At 38.0% G+C, this 18,191-nt stretch overlaps 1 protein-coding gene across 1 annotated transcript; it reads left to right on the top strand.

The window, feature by feature from the left end:
* Positions 1 to 1,310: 1,310 nt before the first annotated feature.
* LOC114824422 (leucine-rich repeat receptor protein kinase HPCA1-like) lies at positions 1,311 to 6,978 on the top strand. The gene is made up of 19 exons (XM_070820747.1): positions 1,311 to 1,845; positions 2,175 to 2,298; positions 2,411 to 2,482; positions 2,686 to 2,760; positions 2,866 to 2,937; positions 3,028 to 3,189; positions 3,302 to 3,376; positions 3,472 to 3,543; positions 3,642 to 3,713; positions 3,812 to 3,880; positions 3,969 to 4,043; positions 4,161 to 4,232; positions 4,319 to 4,453; positions 4,548 to 5,014; positions 5,099 to 5,248; positions 5,350 to 5,489; positions 5,581 to 5,800; positions 5,912 to 6,147; positions 6,288 to 6,978. The coding sequence occupies exons 1-19, from the start codon at positions 1,767 to 1,769 to the stop codon at positions 6,798 to 6,800; spliced, it is 2,880 nt and encodes a 959-aa protein (XP_070676848.1). The 5' UTR covers positions 1,311 to 1,766; the 3' UTR covers positions 6,801 to 6,978.
* The last annotated feature ends 11,213 nt before the right edge of the window (positions 6,979 to 18,191 follow it).

The following is an 18,191-nucleotide window of genomic DNA, read 5'->3' as shown; positions in this document are numbered from 1 at the left end:
TTATTAGTTTTTCTTTAAAAAAATTATTTGATTTAGAAACCCTTTAGTCATTCATATGAATCACACAAATTGATGCTTCATAATAAAGATGTTACTTGTATCATGACTGCTGGTTGGTTTGGCATATATAAATAGTGTCCAAATGAATGAATTTTTGTAGAGATGATTGTTAGATGATGATAAAAAGAATGAACAATTCCGGTAATAATACGACAAAATTATATCATGTCATGTTTGACGAAGGAAGAATAACTACATGTATTGTCTATTAATTTTAATTGGTCAAACTGATTACTTTTTTAAATTACAACTGTTGATTATGGATATTTGATTGTTATGTCCTTATTATGTGACCGATATATCGTTATTTAATTTTGATTAGTTCCGAACACGTTAGATATTTCCTTAGAAAACGACCAAACAGTGTTCATTATTTCATTCAACACGAAAATGGAGGAGACCAGGAATCGGTCCCCAGCCGAAGTAAAAGGAGCCCGCCGCCTTGAATTTCATGTCAGCGTTTTGGGACCCACCTCCACCTAAAGCCCAACTGTGGACATTGAATCGCATAGTTTAATTTGCAAGTTGTAATCTTAATTAAATTTAAATTTAATTTGCAAGTTGTAATCTGAATTAATTTTCATAATTTAATTGAGAGACCCTTTTGGTCATATATTATTCAAAAGATACCTGCTTTGCTTGTTCATATTGTTGCCTTCACTGTATTTGTATTATGAGTTTTGTCCTCTCAAATTGCGCCGGCGGGCGGAGGAAACGGTAAAACCTCCCACTTTATTTAATTAATTTAATCACTTTATTTAATTAATTTAATTTAATATAATTATATGCTAATGGACTATGATTACGACAGAGACTGATGAGGATGATGGTTGTTTTTGGTTCTGGACTAACTGGAAAGAAATTTTGATTTTCGTTGGGGAGGTATGTTGTCTGCTCTCCTGTTTGGATGTCCATCTCATCCCTTCCTATTTTATGAGGTCACGGTTAAGCCACCTCAATATTTTATATTAATTTTTTTATAGTGATAATAAGACAACAAATAATAAGAATATAAAATTTTGACATAACTTAACTGTGATCGCATAGGAAACAGGCAAACAATCTGCCTCCTTTGGTTGGTGGGTTTAATTAAAAGGAAAACTAATGAAAATGACTTGAAAACCTTGAGTTTTAATGATAAGGACAAAATAAATGGTAAAGTGAATAGTACTAAGATTGATTTTTTAATATCAAAATATGATTTTTCGTTAAAATAAACAGTACCGATGCTTTTCTTTAAAGTCCTCTTAATCAAATTGCTTCGGCTTCTAAGACAAGGCTTAATCATTTAAAAGAAGCTGAAAAAAGCCAGCCCTAAACCTTTCTCTCTCTCTCTCTCTCTCTCTAGATATTGTAGCCTGCAGGGTATTTTTGTTGGAGACAGTTGAAAGAACCCAACTCAGGAAATCCATCTTCAGCTCAGAAATAAGCAGAGCTTCCAAAAAAAAAAGCGCTTTTTTGGTTGCTTGGTGGGAAAATGGAGATTTAGCATGTACATGCATGCGTGGGACTCTTAATTTTCTTCATTAAATAAAATTCCAACCATCCAAGTGGTGTAGTAGTTGGTATGTAGTGGAAGAAGATATGTTTGAAAAGTGCTTTTTTGACATTTCGAGGAAGTAAAATTTTGTACAAATGTGCATTTTGGCTTCTGCTTACTAGCTGATCGGCCTCAAAGATTCACACACAAATTTCCCAAGGCAACCATGCGGCTGCTGCTGCTCTTTCTGGCTTTCTGCTTCTCTGGAATTCATGTGATCTCTTCTTCTACACACCAAGATGATGGTATGTATAGTCTTATATATATATATATATATTGATATATATATTGATCTCTTAATTCATGGGAAAATTGGGTTTTGTGTAGTTTCTACTTTTGGTCTATATATATTGATCCCTTAATTCATGGGAAAATTGGGTTTTGTGTAGTTTCTACTTTTGGGATACCAGTATTATGCATCCTCGGTGTAGATTCTTTCGTGTGTGTACATAGCGATTAGTCCGTTGAATTTCGGTCTAATGTGAATTATTTTGAAGTTTTGGTTAAATTTGGTTCTAAACCCTCATTGTTCCTATTAAGGGTAGTTGATTGATTTATAAGTGTGTTGATCCAGCTAGTGCACTCCAATCCTTGAGGCAGACATGGAACAATGTTCCACCCAGCTGGGACAAGTCAAACGATCCATGTGGGGGGCGCTGGGAAGGCATCACTTGCAGCGGTTCGAGGGTGACTGCATTGTGAGTGTTGTTCATCTTCGAATTCTGATGTGATCGTTGTAATTACGAGCATTCTCGCTTGCTTTCTTAATCGGATTTTGAACCAGAACCTCTTCTGATGTTCACTGTACAGGGGATTATCAGGAATGAACGTGGAAGGGAAAATTGAAGGCGACTTCGTGGGGCTCTCTGAGTTGAGATCCTTGTGAGTGTGATTGTTCCTCCTTTCGTACCAGCATTATGTTTGCAGTATATTATGAACTGAGCAACACACAACAAATTTGATGTCTAATTATAAAAATATGCATAAAACATGTTTATTTTCGCAGTGTCAGTTATTTTGTTTAGCTCAATCTTGATTAGGGGTGGAATTCTTTTTGTAACGAAGCTGAAACGATAACATTGCAGGGATCTTTCATTCAACAAAGGCCTCACCGGTTCTCTCTCTCCACGATTAGGGGATCTGAGCAATCTAAACATCCTGTAAGAACAATTTACCAAGCAATTTTTCACATCTGCACCTTTTGAACTTTATGGAACATGAGTTTTTATATCGGATAATTATACGAGACTGTTTCCATCTTTTAGGATCCTAGCTGGTTGCAGCTTCAGTGGAATTATTCCAAGTGAATTGGGGAAACTTGGAAAGCTAACCTTCTTGTAAGAATTGGACTAATTATTCATACTGTTAGTGCAAACCAATATGATGTTTTTCTTTTCCCAAGTTCATATAACTTTGGTTTTTCTCAGGGCTTTGAATACGAATAACTTCACCGGTAGTATACCTGCTTCTTTGGGTAATCTCTCCAACCTCTATTGGCTGGACCTGGCAGACAATCAGTTGACTGGACCTCTCCCAGTTTCGAGCGGCACTACCCCCGGCTTAGACCAACTGTTTCAGGCTAAACATTTGTGAGTATTTTCCGTTTTGAAACTCTCTCCATTCTGAAAAGAAAATGAAATTCTAGTAAGGATTATGCCACTGCTTATTCGTAAACATTAAACAGATTATATGAATTTGCAGCCATTTGAACCAGAACCAGCTTTCAGGTACCATTCCACCCAGACTTTTCAGCTCCAAGATGACACTGATCCATATGTAAGTTGATCCAAACGATCAGTTTCTAATTTGTCCGGATCCTATCTATCAGTTTATGTTCTATACTTAAACTGCTTGTCATTCTTTATTTGCAGATTGTTTGATGGAAATAGATTCAATGGGACTATTCCATCAACAATATTTTCCGTTCAGACTCTCGAGGTTCTGTGAGTAAAAAGCCATCTTGATTTTTCTTTTTCTTCCACATTTAAGCCTACCTGCTTCTCGACACTTATTAGACTAAAACCGTTCTTTTCTGTAACAGTCGGCTTGATAGAAATGCTCTGACGGGACCAGTATCCTCAGATATCTCCAACCTAATATATCTCAGTGAATTGTGAGTACAAACTCTCCAAGAAAATACTTCGGTGTGTTTTTACTATAACCTTAGTGATGGTTAATCAGCTATTACACGGTTTTTATATTCTCTTCCAGAAATTTCGCGTACAACAATTTGAACGGCTCTTTACCCGACCTAACTGGATTGAATGCCCTCAATTATGTGTGAGTACATGGCATGGAGCTGTTTGCAGTTTCAATTTTCCGGGTTGTTCTTGTGTTTTACTGATAAATCCTAATGATTTTACTTCAGAGACCTTAGTAACAACTCGTTTGATCCATCAGAAGCTCCGCGTTGGATCTCAACCCTGCCCTCGCTCACCACTATGTAAGTCTGATGGAGGTTACATGAAGATGTCTTGGTATATATTGATGAGTCTTGGAAAAGGACAGTGAAAAATTTATTGTGATATCATTTTGAAATTATTTACTGTTATGATGCCAGCGTTTTAGAAAATGTAGCACTTCAAGGGACTGTGCCAGAAAAGATGTTCAGCATACCGTCATTGCAGCAAGTGTAAGTATGAGGAGAATAATGGAATAATTCATCTACGTCTTGCAATTTCAGTAAACTGGCCATTCATCTTTTCTGTGACTCGACAGGAAAATGAAAAACAATGCGTTTAACGACACATTTAACATGGGTGATACAATCAGTCCGCAACTGACGCTTGTTGATCTGCAGAACAATAAGATTCAGAAAATAACACTGGGTTATGAGTACAAACATACATTAATGTAAGACAGTTCACGGGCCTCAATCTTAATTTTCTATGATGTTCTGTATTTTCATGGGAAAATCTTTCTTAGTTGTGACTTTTACATATTGCAGACTTGTTGGGAACCCATTCTGCAATGAATCTAGCTCGAGTCCGTTCTGTCAGCCTCCACAATCAAATACAAAAACGTATGCTACTAGCATGGCTTGTCCATCCATTACATGCCCCGGGGGTCAGCAGCCAAGCCCTCAGAGTTGTCAATGTGGATATCCTTTTGAAGGAACACTGGACTTCCGAGCGCCCTCTTTCAGCGATTTGGAAAATGTGACTCTGTATCAATCCCTAGAAAGGAGCCTATGGGAGAAACTTGACCTCACTCCCGGTTCAGTGTCACTTGATAACCCTTTCTTCGACATAGATGACCATCTTAAAGTACATGTGGCTTTCTTTCCACCCACAGGAACATATTTTAATAGGTCTGAGATTATCAGGATTGGTTTTGATATGAGCAATCAGACTTACAAGCCGCCAAAGGAGTTTGGACCCTTCATTTTTATTGCAGCTCAATATAATTTCCCAGGTAATTTTAAATCACAGTGTTCATATACACTTTCACTGCATTAGAAGATCAATTAAACTGAGTAAAAAACCCGAATTGTTTCAGACACGCATAAAAGCTCTATGAGCACTGGTGTTATTGTCGGGATATCAGTTAGTTGTCTCGTTCTTGTTGTGGGCCTCGTGGTAGTAGGAATTTACGCCATTAGGCAAAAGAAACGTGCAGAAAGAGCCATTGGTTTAAGCAGACCTTTTGGTAAGTAATCATTCCGGTTGTGGATAATTTCTAGACTGAAATTCTGTCACTAATACTAGATACTGTTCAGCTTATATTCATTACTCTGCTCTATCTTCCAGCTTCTTGGGTGCCAAGCGGAAATGATAGTGGCGGTGCACCACAGTTAAAGGGAGCAAGATGGTTTTCGTATGATGAGCTTAAGAAGTGCACCAATAATTTCTCTGACAGTAATGAGATAGGATCTGGCGGCTACGGGAAGGTATATATACAACTCATTCAGTAACATCTATGAAATTGTGTTAGAAGCTAAAAGATTTTTTTTTCTATACTTTTCGGTTGGCTATCCATAGGTTTACAGGGGCATGCTTTCTGATGGACAAGTGATAGCAATCAAAAGAGCTCAGCAAGGATCAATGCAGGGAGGCCTCGAGTTCAAGACTGAAATTGAGTTGCTCTCTCGCGTTCATCACAAAAATGTCGTTGGTCTTTTGGGATTCTGCTTCGAACAAGGAGAGCAGATGCTGGTTTACGAGTTTATGCCTAATGGAACACTTAGGGAAGGCTTGTCAGGTCAGTTCTAGATTTTACTTTTCGCTATTTCATATTTTTAGTTTTAAGTGCTTCATTTAGTACCATTGATTTAACATGTAATGATAAGCTTTGTTTTAATATGAGTTGCAGGGAGATCTGGTATTCACCTCGATTGGAAGAGGAGACTCCGAATCACTCTTGGCTCGGCAAGAGGACTGGCTTACCTACATGAGCTTGCAAATCCTCCTATAATTCACAGAGATGTGAAGTCCACCAATATTCTATTAGATGAACATTTAACGGCGAAGGTTGCAGATTTTGGCCTCTCGAAGCTGGTCAATGACAGCGGAAAAGGACATGTCTCGACTCAGGTCAAAGGAACAATGGTAAGTTTACAATTAAGCATTTCGAATGTTATCATTTATAACTACCTAAATGTGATCTGCTAGGGTAAGCACTAAGCAGGAAAATCGTGTTTTCCAGTTTCAACATTTCTTGTATTGTAAGTTACTGTCTGTACTTTCAGGGCTATCTGGATCCTGAGTACTACATGACTCAACAATTGACCGAGAAGAGCGATGTATACAGCTTTGGAGTCGTTATGCTTGAACTGATAACTGCTAGGCAGCCAATTGAGAAGGGAAAATACATTGTCCGCGAGGTACGATTGGTGATGAACAAGAATGACGAAGAGCATTACGGTTTGAGGGAGTTAATAGATCGAAACATTCGAAACTCAGGAACTCTTATTGGGTTTGGGAGGTTCTTGGAGCTAGCCATGCAATGCGTTGAAGAATCAGCTGCAGATCGTCCCACGATGAGTGAAGTTGTGAAGGCTATCGAAACCATTCTGCAGAACGATGGGATGAACACAAACTCAACATCAGCATCTTCATCAGCCACAGAGTTTGCAGCATCAAAAGGTGCTCCGAAACATCCCTACAACGATGGCTTGCCGAAAAAGGAAATCAATGACAGCACCGGCTCCTTTGATTACAGCGGTGGATACGCTGTTTCAGCGAAAATCGAACCCAAGTAGTAATTATGGGGTGCAACGGAGTTTTGTGTTAATTAATTTCTTTCGTAATTGTAATTTTCTGTATCAATTGTAATTATGGAGTGCAACGTAGCGTTCTTGATTTCAACTGACAAATAGGCATGTAATATTTTTACATTGTTTCTCAGTTCTTTTGGATTTGATGCAAGACTTCTTTAAACGTGCTTTCTGACAATCGATAACATTTCTAACTAGTGACCACATTTGGCATAAATACTTAAAATTAAGTGCGGTTGGAGAAGGAGCACCTGAGTGCCTTTTTAGAAAGCACTTAAATAAATCATTTGAATATATAATAGAAAATTCGACATGTTTACACTTGTAGCCTTATTAGCAGAATTGCTCCCTATAAAAAGTCTCTCTTCAAGGTAGAAAAACTTAAAAGTACTTGGGATAAGAAATACTTCGAACTATATTTTAAAAAAGCACTTGAATTTAATAAAATTTCAATGTTGTTCTAATAAAAGCACTTTTGGCAGCATTGAAATTCAGAGAATCATTTCATTCCACACTTCTAACTATACACATATACACAATCCCATCTTAAAAATTCAATCCTCAACTTCTTTGGAGAAAGAAAAAAATGAGAAACAAACATAAGGGAACAACTAGAAATGCAACCTTGAACAACTCCCCACTCTCTTTTGAGACGGCTCCAATCCAAGACCAGTCTCCACTGTATCCCGCATCGATGAATCCCAACCCGAACGCTGCAACCGCAGCCCTAGGAAGAACAGTGTTCAAAACCCTGACCCTCAACGGGAACGTGAAGTTATCCGGCGTCGTTGAATCTTCAGACATGTATTTCAAAGACAAGGCTCTTTTCTGCGACCAACATTTTTTTTCTTCACTTTTGATCAACTTCTGAATTTGGTAGCTATATCTATATGACTTGGCTTCTTTTCCCGAAATACACCAAAACGGTTGAATTAGTTTGGTTGTTGGACGGCCGCAACTACTTTGCTTCCAGGAAAAAGATTGTTTGAAAACTCAACGGTTGAAGTTTTACTGAAGTTTGAGCTAACACTCACGCTTTGTAATCGGATTTGCGATTAAAAATTTATGTAGGACATTTCAGAGATGTTCCGACTGTCAAAACGGATCTGATCGTGGTCACAAATATTTTTGGTTGATTTTTACCCTTTTTTTTATTTTATCAAACGATAAATTTTGTTAGATTAGCTACGGACGAAATTTAAACTCACACCGTCATGCAAGAATTCAACACATTTTCACGCTGTAGTGGTCATTAAACTCACACCGTCATGCAAGAATTCAACACATTTCCACGCTGTAGTAAAGGACCACTTGCTTCACAGGATTAAATATTCAATAATAATACTTAAGTAAATTAATATATGGTGAAGTAGAACTTTGTTTTGTTAATTTGGAATTGTTTTCTGTATCCTACATTCTTGGTGTTGATCTGTTTTATTTTTCTTTTTCGAATTTTCGAATCTGTGTCAGGTTGGAGGATATGATACAAAAATCATCATAAATTTGAGTTATGTGATTCAGGCATCTCAAGTCTTCAACGACCTGATTGATTTCTCTACTGTTATTTGTTTTGTGCCAGGATATACTAAACAATATTTCATGTGAAGCTATTTCACATAAAGCTGAAAATGAAACCAAAAATGTCAGTGCCGTTCCCAACGATGAACAAGCCAGTGTCGTTCACAACGATGAACAAGCCAGTGTGGTTCACAACAACGAACAAGCCAGTGTCGTCCACAACAATGAACAATCAAAAGGCCTGTTAATGTAATGCCTTCTAAGGTTTGTCTATCCTTTTTACTTGCCACCTAATAGATTCTAACTCGAATTTTGTTTTCAGTAACTGCAGGAGGTTCAGCTCCACCTCATGATGATCCGTTCTCACTTCCCATTGAAAATGTATGCATGAATCAGCTATCTTTTTTCCTTGGAATCTGATTAACATGCTAACAGATTATGTTCTTCTGTAGCTATTACCTTCTGCTCTGTTTAATTTGGATCTTTGTGGCAGAACTCTAAAGCTGGTGACTCAACTCACCAAGAATAGAATATTAAACCTTAAAAAGAAAGAGTGATACTCTTAACTAAATGCGCCACAACTGTTTGCTCCCGAAATGCCTCTATGAGTCTGAAAAGCCCGGCGTTGATGAATCACAAGACGGTAGCTAATGAGAGTTTGAAATGCCTCTATGAATCTGCTTTCGAAAGATGGACTATAGTGGTAAAGCCATCAGCTAGTCTCTTAAAAAAAAAAAAAATTAGATATGGTATTGTTGACCCTTAAAACTACCAAGCTTAGTGGCATGCAGGTCGAGTAACTAATGAGTTAGCTACGTCATTCGGTTATGTGCGAAGCGTGCCAACTCGATGGCCGAGCTTGGCTAGAGAGTAAAATATGTTGATGTTGTGTTGAGCGCGCTGCTGACTTCTCTATCTTGCGATTGCGGCTGAGGAAAAAGCACGTCTCGACCTTTAGGTTCTAACTTGCGGAACTGAAATTGATTCGTGTTAAAGGCCAAAACATATCCTTCAGATTACTGTTCGTGACTTTTCAAACAAAATAAAAGCCTATCTAGGCTTATCACATCTTATCTGAAGCTTAGCCCACTTAGACTCCTTATCTCATCAACAGAACTACCTTGATAATATCCCTCAGCCTTAGTCAAAATCAAGATTTCTTGAGTCAATGCCGTGCTCCTCTCATCTTTGCAGAGCACATCTAATCCAAAGATTGGTTTTAATATTTAAATGCCTAAATCGCAGTTTACGTGGAACTCTGTCGTCCAAATTCTCATGCACCAATGACATTCCAATATGCATCATTATCTTGACTTCATCATTATCCCAAAACCATGCATCTTGAATATTCAAACCTCATCTTAGTGTACCATGCTGCTCCAATCCGATAACAAGAATCCTAAAGTCTATTTGAACTCTAGCTTGGAAATATAATTTACATCTTATCTATCCCGTTTAAGAATATGTCAACATAATTCATATTAAAAGATAATTATTATGATAAAAACCATAATATTATCCTTTAACAATAACAAAATTTTCTTTACTTTTTCATCCGACGATTAGAAGCTATGCTCATTTCAACGGCCTTGATTGCACGGGCCGATGATATAAATTTGAGTTCAAACACAGCCCCTAATTTCCTTGAGCTTCAGCTTGTAAGTCGAATGGTTAAGGAAATTTACGCTTGCATTTGAACTTCTGCAGCTGCCAAATAACTCCACCGAATACATATTCATTCGGCAAAACGCATACTTGGTCTCTCCATGAACCAAAATCTATGGTGCAGTATCCCAAATCCTTGGTCGAAGCTTTCAGTCCAAAAGCAATTTTTGATGTTGTTGACGAAATTTGGATAAACCATGTCTTTTACCAAATATCCCCACCAAGCTAGCATGGGTGAAATGGTGTCAAGGCTGTCGAACATGATATGGCGTGGATCGAAATGATTCGTCAAACTGAAGAAATCATCAAATGAACTCCTCGAATTAAGGAGCAAAACAATAGACCAACGACCGAATATCTTTGAATGACTGCAAAAACATATGGCTGAGGAAACAACATCAAAACCATCACTGAATAACCATCACTCGGCGGAAAGCAACTCTGGGTTTTTGTTTACAGCTTCAGGAGTTTTAATGCTCTTGGACTTGGTCTAATATTCTTGGGCAAGGTGGCATGCTTCACGGCCATACGTAATTGCCGGTCACAGTGCACAGAATGGCCACCAAAAGTGGGTCATTTTCTATGCCTCCATCCTCATTGTGGGGTCCCAGCCTAGTGCCTTCTATCTCACTAGCATTATTTTCATTTCAGCACCATCGTGCTAAAAAACTAAGTTGTAACTGCCGAGAACCAACAAAACAAACTGCTTGAAGTGTCTCCACAGCCAGTTGAAGTCACATCAATAACTAGCTGAATTCTCGACTACAAAATGACAGTTAAATTACTCCAATTTCATCTCGAGCCACCACCGATCAGTTCGACACACAAAAATTGCTGCTGCACTAATTTCACTAGTAGTCTGGCCGAGTCGGAAAGTACACCAGTCGTGTGACTATACACCTGCCGAATACACCAGTACACCAGTCGAAGAGCTGTCATTAATGGACAAGGATTGTCTGCCCTCCTATTTTCGGTGCCCTCCTGTTTTGTGTGGTCATAGTTAAGCCACGTCAACATTTTATATTGTTTTTTATAGAGATAATAAGATAAAAATGAATAGTAAATAAAATGTTGACGTGGTTTAACCGTGACCACATAAACAGAAGGACACGGGATGACACAGGAAGTGGGAGGGCAGACATTCTTTGTCTGTCATTAATAATGCTTTTTTTTTTTTCATTTCACATCTGTGTTGGCTTCGGGCCCGCAAGAAATATATATAGGTTAGTAGATCCTTCATAAAGGATTTCAACCAAGCAAACAAAAATTCTCTTCCGCACCGAGTATCATGTCTCAACAAGCAGCATTTTATATATACTCACCCTCGGCGAGGTTAAAAATATAATTTTAACTGTCGCGATGCTACTGAATGGATGTGTTGGAAAAAAGCCACAAAGTGCTTTTGAAACCCACTGATAGCAAATTCCCATGGTGGATCACCTCACAACATCCAATGTCGAGAATGTCTAGGTTTCTGCATTGAGCAAAGATACAACACAACGAACAGTGCGATATATAAACACTAATCCATTTGTAAGCTCTTGAGATTCCTCTAAATAGATATAGGTTACCGCATCGACCCCATAACTAGGATGCTTGTTGCCCCCTTATTTTCTTACGTATCGACTGAAAAGCCAAATGGTTGAGAAAATAATTTATTTATATCACTACCTTTTTTTTTTTAGCAAACGGAAATAAAAATGGCCAATCCATAAGGAGGAGGCCAACGGTGCTTTATTCCAAGCCGAGATATTTTGGTATTGACGTTTTCAATTTGATTTCGATCTAAACCGAATAAAGAATCATCTCCAAATACCTTTGACTTGACGAAAAATTCTTGATTCTCAGCCGTTGAATGTGCTGAAAAATTATTAAGCCCCACGAGCATAATAATTTCACCAATTTCGACTTTTAACTTGAACAACTTAGCCGAACATGATTTCTCTATATTGGCCTTATCACCAATAACCATATCGACTGTCATGGTTTCGGCTTCTAAGACCATGTCTCCAATTACCATATCAATTGATGTAGTTTTATGGTCTGAAGCCGTGTATTGGTCTTGTTTGTCATTGGAACACTACTCAGACGAATCATTTACTGAGTCGATTTTTGACTTAGAAACTTGAAACTTTTCTTCTAGGCCTACCACACTTTCAGTCTTGACCGAAAAAAAAAGTGGCCTAGGTTTTTCTTCGACCATCTTGACAATCTTCTTGGGCCGAATTTTGATTGTGGCTGGAGCAAAAAATTGCCCTCTGGCCTCTTGCCTTTCTTTTTCAAGATTGCTACTCACATCGAAAAATTTTCTATAGCACTTCTCAATGAGTTTTCTTGCTTCTCGAAGTTTTTCTTTAATAGGCGACAAATCTCGTCCAATGGAGCCTGATTGAGGTCTTGATATATTGTCGCACCCCGATCCCAACATACGTTCAGGATCGACACGTGACGACACCAATACCCGTATCTCTAACATACCCCGCCTCCAGGATATGTACAAAGCACAACTCGAGAATCGAATCGCATAGTAGTTTTTCGTATACTTTATGGCTACATCTAACCTCCTCGTTAGACTACCTACGTACACTCATTAGGGATCAAGTCATTCGTAGTTCGTCATTTCACTACACTCGAATATTCATCAATTAAATAGCTATGTCTCAACAATAAATCACAATGCATAACATGCAACATTACAAGGGACAAACGACGGAGCACAATCATATTCACTAGTCATAAAGTTCAACGAGCCTAATCATAATTACCATAACCAACATCATTCCATAATCACATCCATCAATAATGCCAACCATCACATCATCAATAACACATACAAAACGTCAAAATGCGGGCTAGAGCACCACAGCTCGACCGAAGACTGCATCTCTAAAAAAGGGAATTTTGGACCACCTAACAGAATCAAGGCACCAAAGGGAATTCTGGACCATCACTCAACGGAATCCAATCAGGATACGATTCCGGACCATCACTCAACGGAATCCAATCAGAATACGATTCCGGACCATCACTCAACGGAATTGCGAAGTAGAAGGGATTCTGGACCATCACTCAACGGAATCCAATCAGAACTCAGTTCCGGACTACTTAACAGAACTGAACAGAAGTCCAGGAAGCATAACAATGGCTCGAAAGAATAAGACATGATTCAAGTTACTCAATTCACAAAGACTCAACGAAACGAAACTATATCAAGCAACAAATCCCCATCACAATGGGTTATCGGTCCATTACTAGACCTCACATCTCCCAAGCAATTCAATATGCATTTCAATCACATGTCACAACCATTTCCAATGCACAAGTCAAATCACATTTCACTACATCATACCAATCCCTATGCTTCCAACATTATATCTCAATCCATAGCTTGTAACATATCAAGGAATCACGAAGCACAATATTAATATTTAATCACGTTAATCAATCAGTGAGATAGCATATCATTTCACGAATTTAATTAAAGAATTCTACATAATTCCCTACTTGGGTTATGGATAATAACATGGTAATTCTAATTTGTATTCACAAGATCCATCGTGGGTAATTCCCATTCACTCGAATCTAGGATTCTAAGATAACCTTATGGAAATGAGCAAGAGCAAGGATTCTGGACTACTTAACGGAATCAAAATATTAAACGGTTTCTCATAATTTAGCCAGACCTGTCGCACGTGAAATAAGTGCCTACATCATAGAAATGGTGCATCGAGCAACCAACAACCCGAATAAGCTGCGAAACTCGTGTGAGCGACAATAATACAAAGTATGTAATAATAATGATGAAACCTACCATCAATCACAGTTTATAAACTTTGAATATAAATCATTCATAAGAAATTAATACCAAACCTTTGCAAACTCCGAATGAGTCACATAGACATCCAACGACTTTTCTAAATCAAAATCAAAGTTCTCGAAGCCAAAATTCACGGATACACTCAAAATAGAGCTAGAGAGACGTTGTTCGGCCGAAGCCTACGCAAGTAACCAAATAGGAAGTGGCCCCCCAAAACGGATTAACCAAGCAGAGCCACCCCTAAGAAAGTAACCAAGTAGGTAGTGACCCCTCAATGCGGATTAACCAAGCAGGGTCATCGATGTACCAATGCTATATGGTGCTATCAAACCAACACACAACTTGTTGGAAATTGAGTAGTTTGAGTAGAAATTTCTTTGTCCCACATTGGCCATTCCCAAAAGATTTTATCACTTTATAAGGCTTTGTCCTTTATAGAAAGTGATTGAAGTAATAAGCCTGGAGACTAAAATTGGGCTCACCCTTGAGGTTGGGCTTTGGGATGTACTAATTAGTTGGTAATTAATATATAATTAATATATATTTAATTGTCAAAAGATAGGCCTTGGGGCTCTTGGGCTCTAATAATTAAATTAATTAATTATTTTTAATTTCGAATTTAAATTAATTAATTATTTTTACCAACAGACTCATCTTTTTAGATGAAGTCTAAAGTGTGAGAATGCAGAAACAATAACACCATTTTCAGCATATGTCTCATAACAGATGCATCCCTTCCTTATACCTGTTGCGAACAGGTATAATCACATTATATATACATCTATCTGCATGGCATTTAGAACACAGAAAAAAATCATAAATCTTCTCCTGCAATCATAAACATCCTTTCTGAGAGAACCACATTAATATTCGCCAGAAATCAATATTCCGGTGCTGGAATTTCTGACTTAGATCGTTGAATCCTGGTGAAGCAGACGTTCGTAGAACTACACGCACTGAGTAGGGGTGAAATTTCTGTTTCAAAGACATTGCGGTACGCAAGCCTCAATCTTTTATTACTCTGCTTAATTAATATTGCATCTTGTTGAGTCTTTGGAATGTATTTATTCATATTTATTTTATTACGGATTGTTGACATATATCCAACACAACTTACCTCCTACCTCTACACTTATGATTTACAACATGAGCACATACACCATCCATTTCTGTATTTCCCATCTAGGTTTCAAAGCATTGTTTCGAATTATTACTACAAGCATCCATCACCTCGATCAACTCCTATTCTCAAGTATATGCAATTACTAAATGCATCACTTCCGACTCTAGTCTTAATTAGATTACTTGGAACTACAAATTCACACTACGAGATCCAAGTACTACTTTGGTTAACTTGAATTAACATGATCAAAATAAATGTAACATTTGAATGAAAACACTTAGAGAAAATAAATGAAGATGCTACTTACAAATATAGATGAACCTGTATATAAAAGCCTTGGCAGTTGGTGCATATATATATCCAGGGATATAAGTAAGTTCCCTTGAATATGCATACATAGATATATGTATACGGTAAATAAGGAAACAAATTCATCCCTTCATTAATTTATACATACATATAAGGATTCGTTCAACTTCAGACATAAGCAGAAATGTCTGATAATGCTAAACCAATGAGATGGAATCAATATGCTCATCAACAATGGCTATTCACTGTCATCACAAGGATAAAATTTGGACCACGTCTAACTAAATGTATACTAACAACTCTAGCAAAATTGTACCAAATATGAAGAGAAACAATTTCACATTATGGGACAATATAATTGTCGATTCCCCATCATCAACATTACATTAATGCATTCACTAACTTTAAAGCAACAAATGCAACATGATAAAAGGTTAATTTTCAAATAAGACTATACATACATAATGTTAACCATTAGCATTTCATAAATCGGATGTCACACACCGGGAAATTCGACTTTTTCCAAAAATTCTCAAATTTTACAGGAATAAAGATCTCAACAAGTAAAGTAAACTTTATACCTGTGGCCAAGTCCAATTTGGCCGGGAAGACCCTCAGATTGGCTCGCACCCGTCGAAAACCCTAAGGTGGGTGTTCTTCAATTCGGCTTCCTTGGTGTTCCAATGCCCCTACAACTGATTGGGTCTTGTTCTTGGGTCCAAGAGAAGTTTATCAAGGTGATGGTGAATGGTGATACTCACCGGAATGACGGAACGACGAATCACCGTCGAGAACCCCTAGGAGTCTACCTGAATTTGGCCTTAAAAACCCTTTAATTTGAGCAAATAAGGTAGATGAGAGGTTGTGGAATAAGTTGCAGGTGGTGAATGGGTGCAAAAGGCCTGAAAAGTGAAAGGATTTTGGCCTGAAATTGGCCAGGTCGAAACCCTTTTTTTTTTCTTTTGGGTGCATGGGTTGACAGAAATTTGGGGGGAGGGGGGGATCCTTTCCCTCTTTTTTTTTTCTTCACTCGCCACACTCGTGGCTTTCTTTCTTTCTCTTTTTTTTTCTTTTCAAAGCAACACAACTTCAAACGTCCGTAACTATACCGTTATAACTCAGACTCGCAAATGGTTTTCGCCTATGCGTTCGTGGGTTCGAGATCTATTTAAAAACACTAGTTAAACTTCGAAAAGTCAACAGAAGATAAAGATTGATTTAAAAAATTCAAACCCAATAACTATTCGATTTAATTCCCAAAATTTACAGAATTAAAATTAAGTAATAAAAATAACGTAAACGTGAAATACGAACTTAAATTACAAGATACATAATGAATAGTGAAATTTCGGGGACGGGATTTCACATATATCATGGGAACTTCGTAGTTTTAGCACTATGTCCCATCAGGCGTGCCAAAATGTTGACCCTAAAATCTATCAAGCCTACGTGGCGCGCAGGCTGAGTAACTAATGAGCTAACTACGTCATTCGGTTATGTGTGGGGGGTGCCAACTCAATGGCAGAGCTCGGTCGGGGAGTAAAATATATTGATGTTGCGTTGAGCACGCTGCTGACTTCTCGATCTTGCGACTGCAGCCAAGGAGCACATCTTGGCCTTCGGGTTCTAGAGCCTAAAGATAAGGCTGCTAGTTCTGCGAAGTTCACAAATCATCGGTGTCGGGTTTAGGCACGGTGATTATATTCGTAAGAGTATAAGCACGCCGAACTGGCACCAAACTATACGGACACAAGTACTCAAAAGAGATGTATGTCTTGATGGTAAATGTGGTTCAGCCGTCAGAATGCCGAACTCTAAAATGTACTTCAAATCATAAAACTCGGTGTTCAATGTGCCGAGCCTAGTAACCTGTAACACCTCACTTCGCCAAGAAGGTTAATTAGATGACCTTTACCAACAAGGACTCGAAAACCCTTATCGACCGAGACTTGGATGAATAACCAGTCGGCCTCGAAGTAGTGCTATTTATCCAAACTGAAGGTGTGCTCCTCGATCGGCTGATTCTACGGTTCTAGTGCTGCTTATCCAAACTGAAGATGTCACCGGTTGCCTTCATAGTGCTGTTTATCCAAATTGAAGATGTGCTGACATAAAGAAATGGGAAGAAAATAAAATCTCAAGGTGTCAAGAAGCTTTGCGCAGGGCAATTTGTGTGTTGATTTGAAGGGACTCATTTGTTGCAACGCACCTTGTATTTATAGCATTCATATCTTTTACTTGGCACGACCAGATAATTTTGTAGAGTCCAACTGCAACTCTAACTCGCAGTCCAACTGCAACTCTAACTCGCAGAACTCAAATTGATCCATGTCAGAGACCAAGGCAGATCCTTCAGATTACTGTTTGTGACTTTTCAAACAAAATAAAAGCCTATCTAGGCTTATCACATCTCATCAGAAGCCTAGCCCACCTAGGCTTCTTATCTCGTCACCAAAACTACCTTGATAATATCCCTTAGCCTTAGTCAAAATCAAGATTGCTTGGGTCAATGTCGTGCTACTCTCATCTTTGCAGAGCACCAATCTAATCCAAAGATTGGTTTTAATATTTAAATGCCTAAATCGCAGTTTACGTGGATCTTTGTCGTCCAAATTCCCATGCACCAATGACATTCCAATCTACATCATTATCTTGATTTCATTATTATCCCAAAACCATGCATCCTGACTATTCAAACCTCATCTAAATGTACCATGCTACTCCAATCCAATAACAAGAATCTCAAGTCCATTTGAACTGTACTGCTTGCTTGGAAATATAATTTACATCTTATCTATCCCGTTTAAGAATATGCCAAGATAATTCATATTAAAAGATAATTATTATGATAAAAACCATAATATTATCCTTTAACAATAACAAAATTTTCTTCACTTTTCCATCCGACGGTTGGGAGCTATGCTCACTCAATGTCCTTGATTAC

The sequence above is a fragment of the Malus domestica genome, chromosome 04 (assembly GCF_042453785.1).
Source record: "Malus domestica chromosome 04, GDT2T_hap1".
Taxonomy (NCBI): domain Eukaryota; kingdom Viridiplantae; phylum Streptophyta; class Magnoliopsida; order Rosales; family Rosaceae; genus Malus; species Malus domestica.
This window is presented reverse-complemented; position numbering and strand designations above follow the sequence as displayed.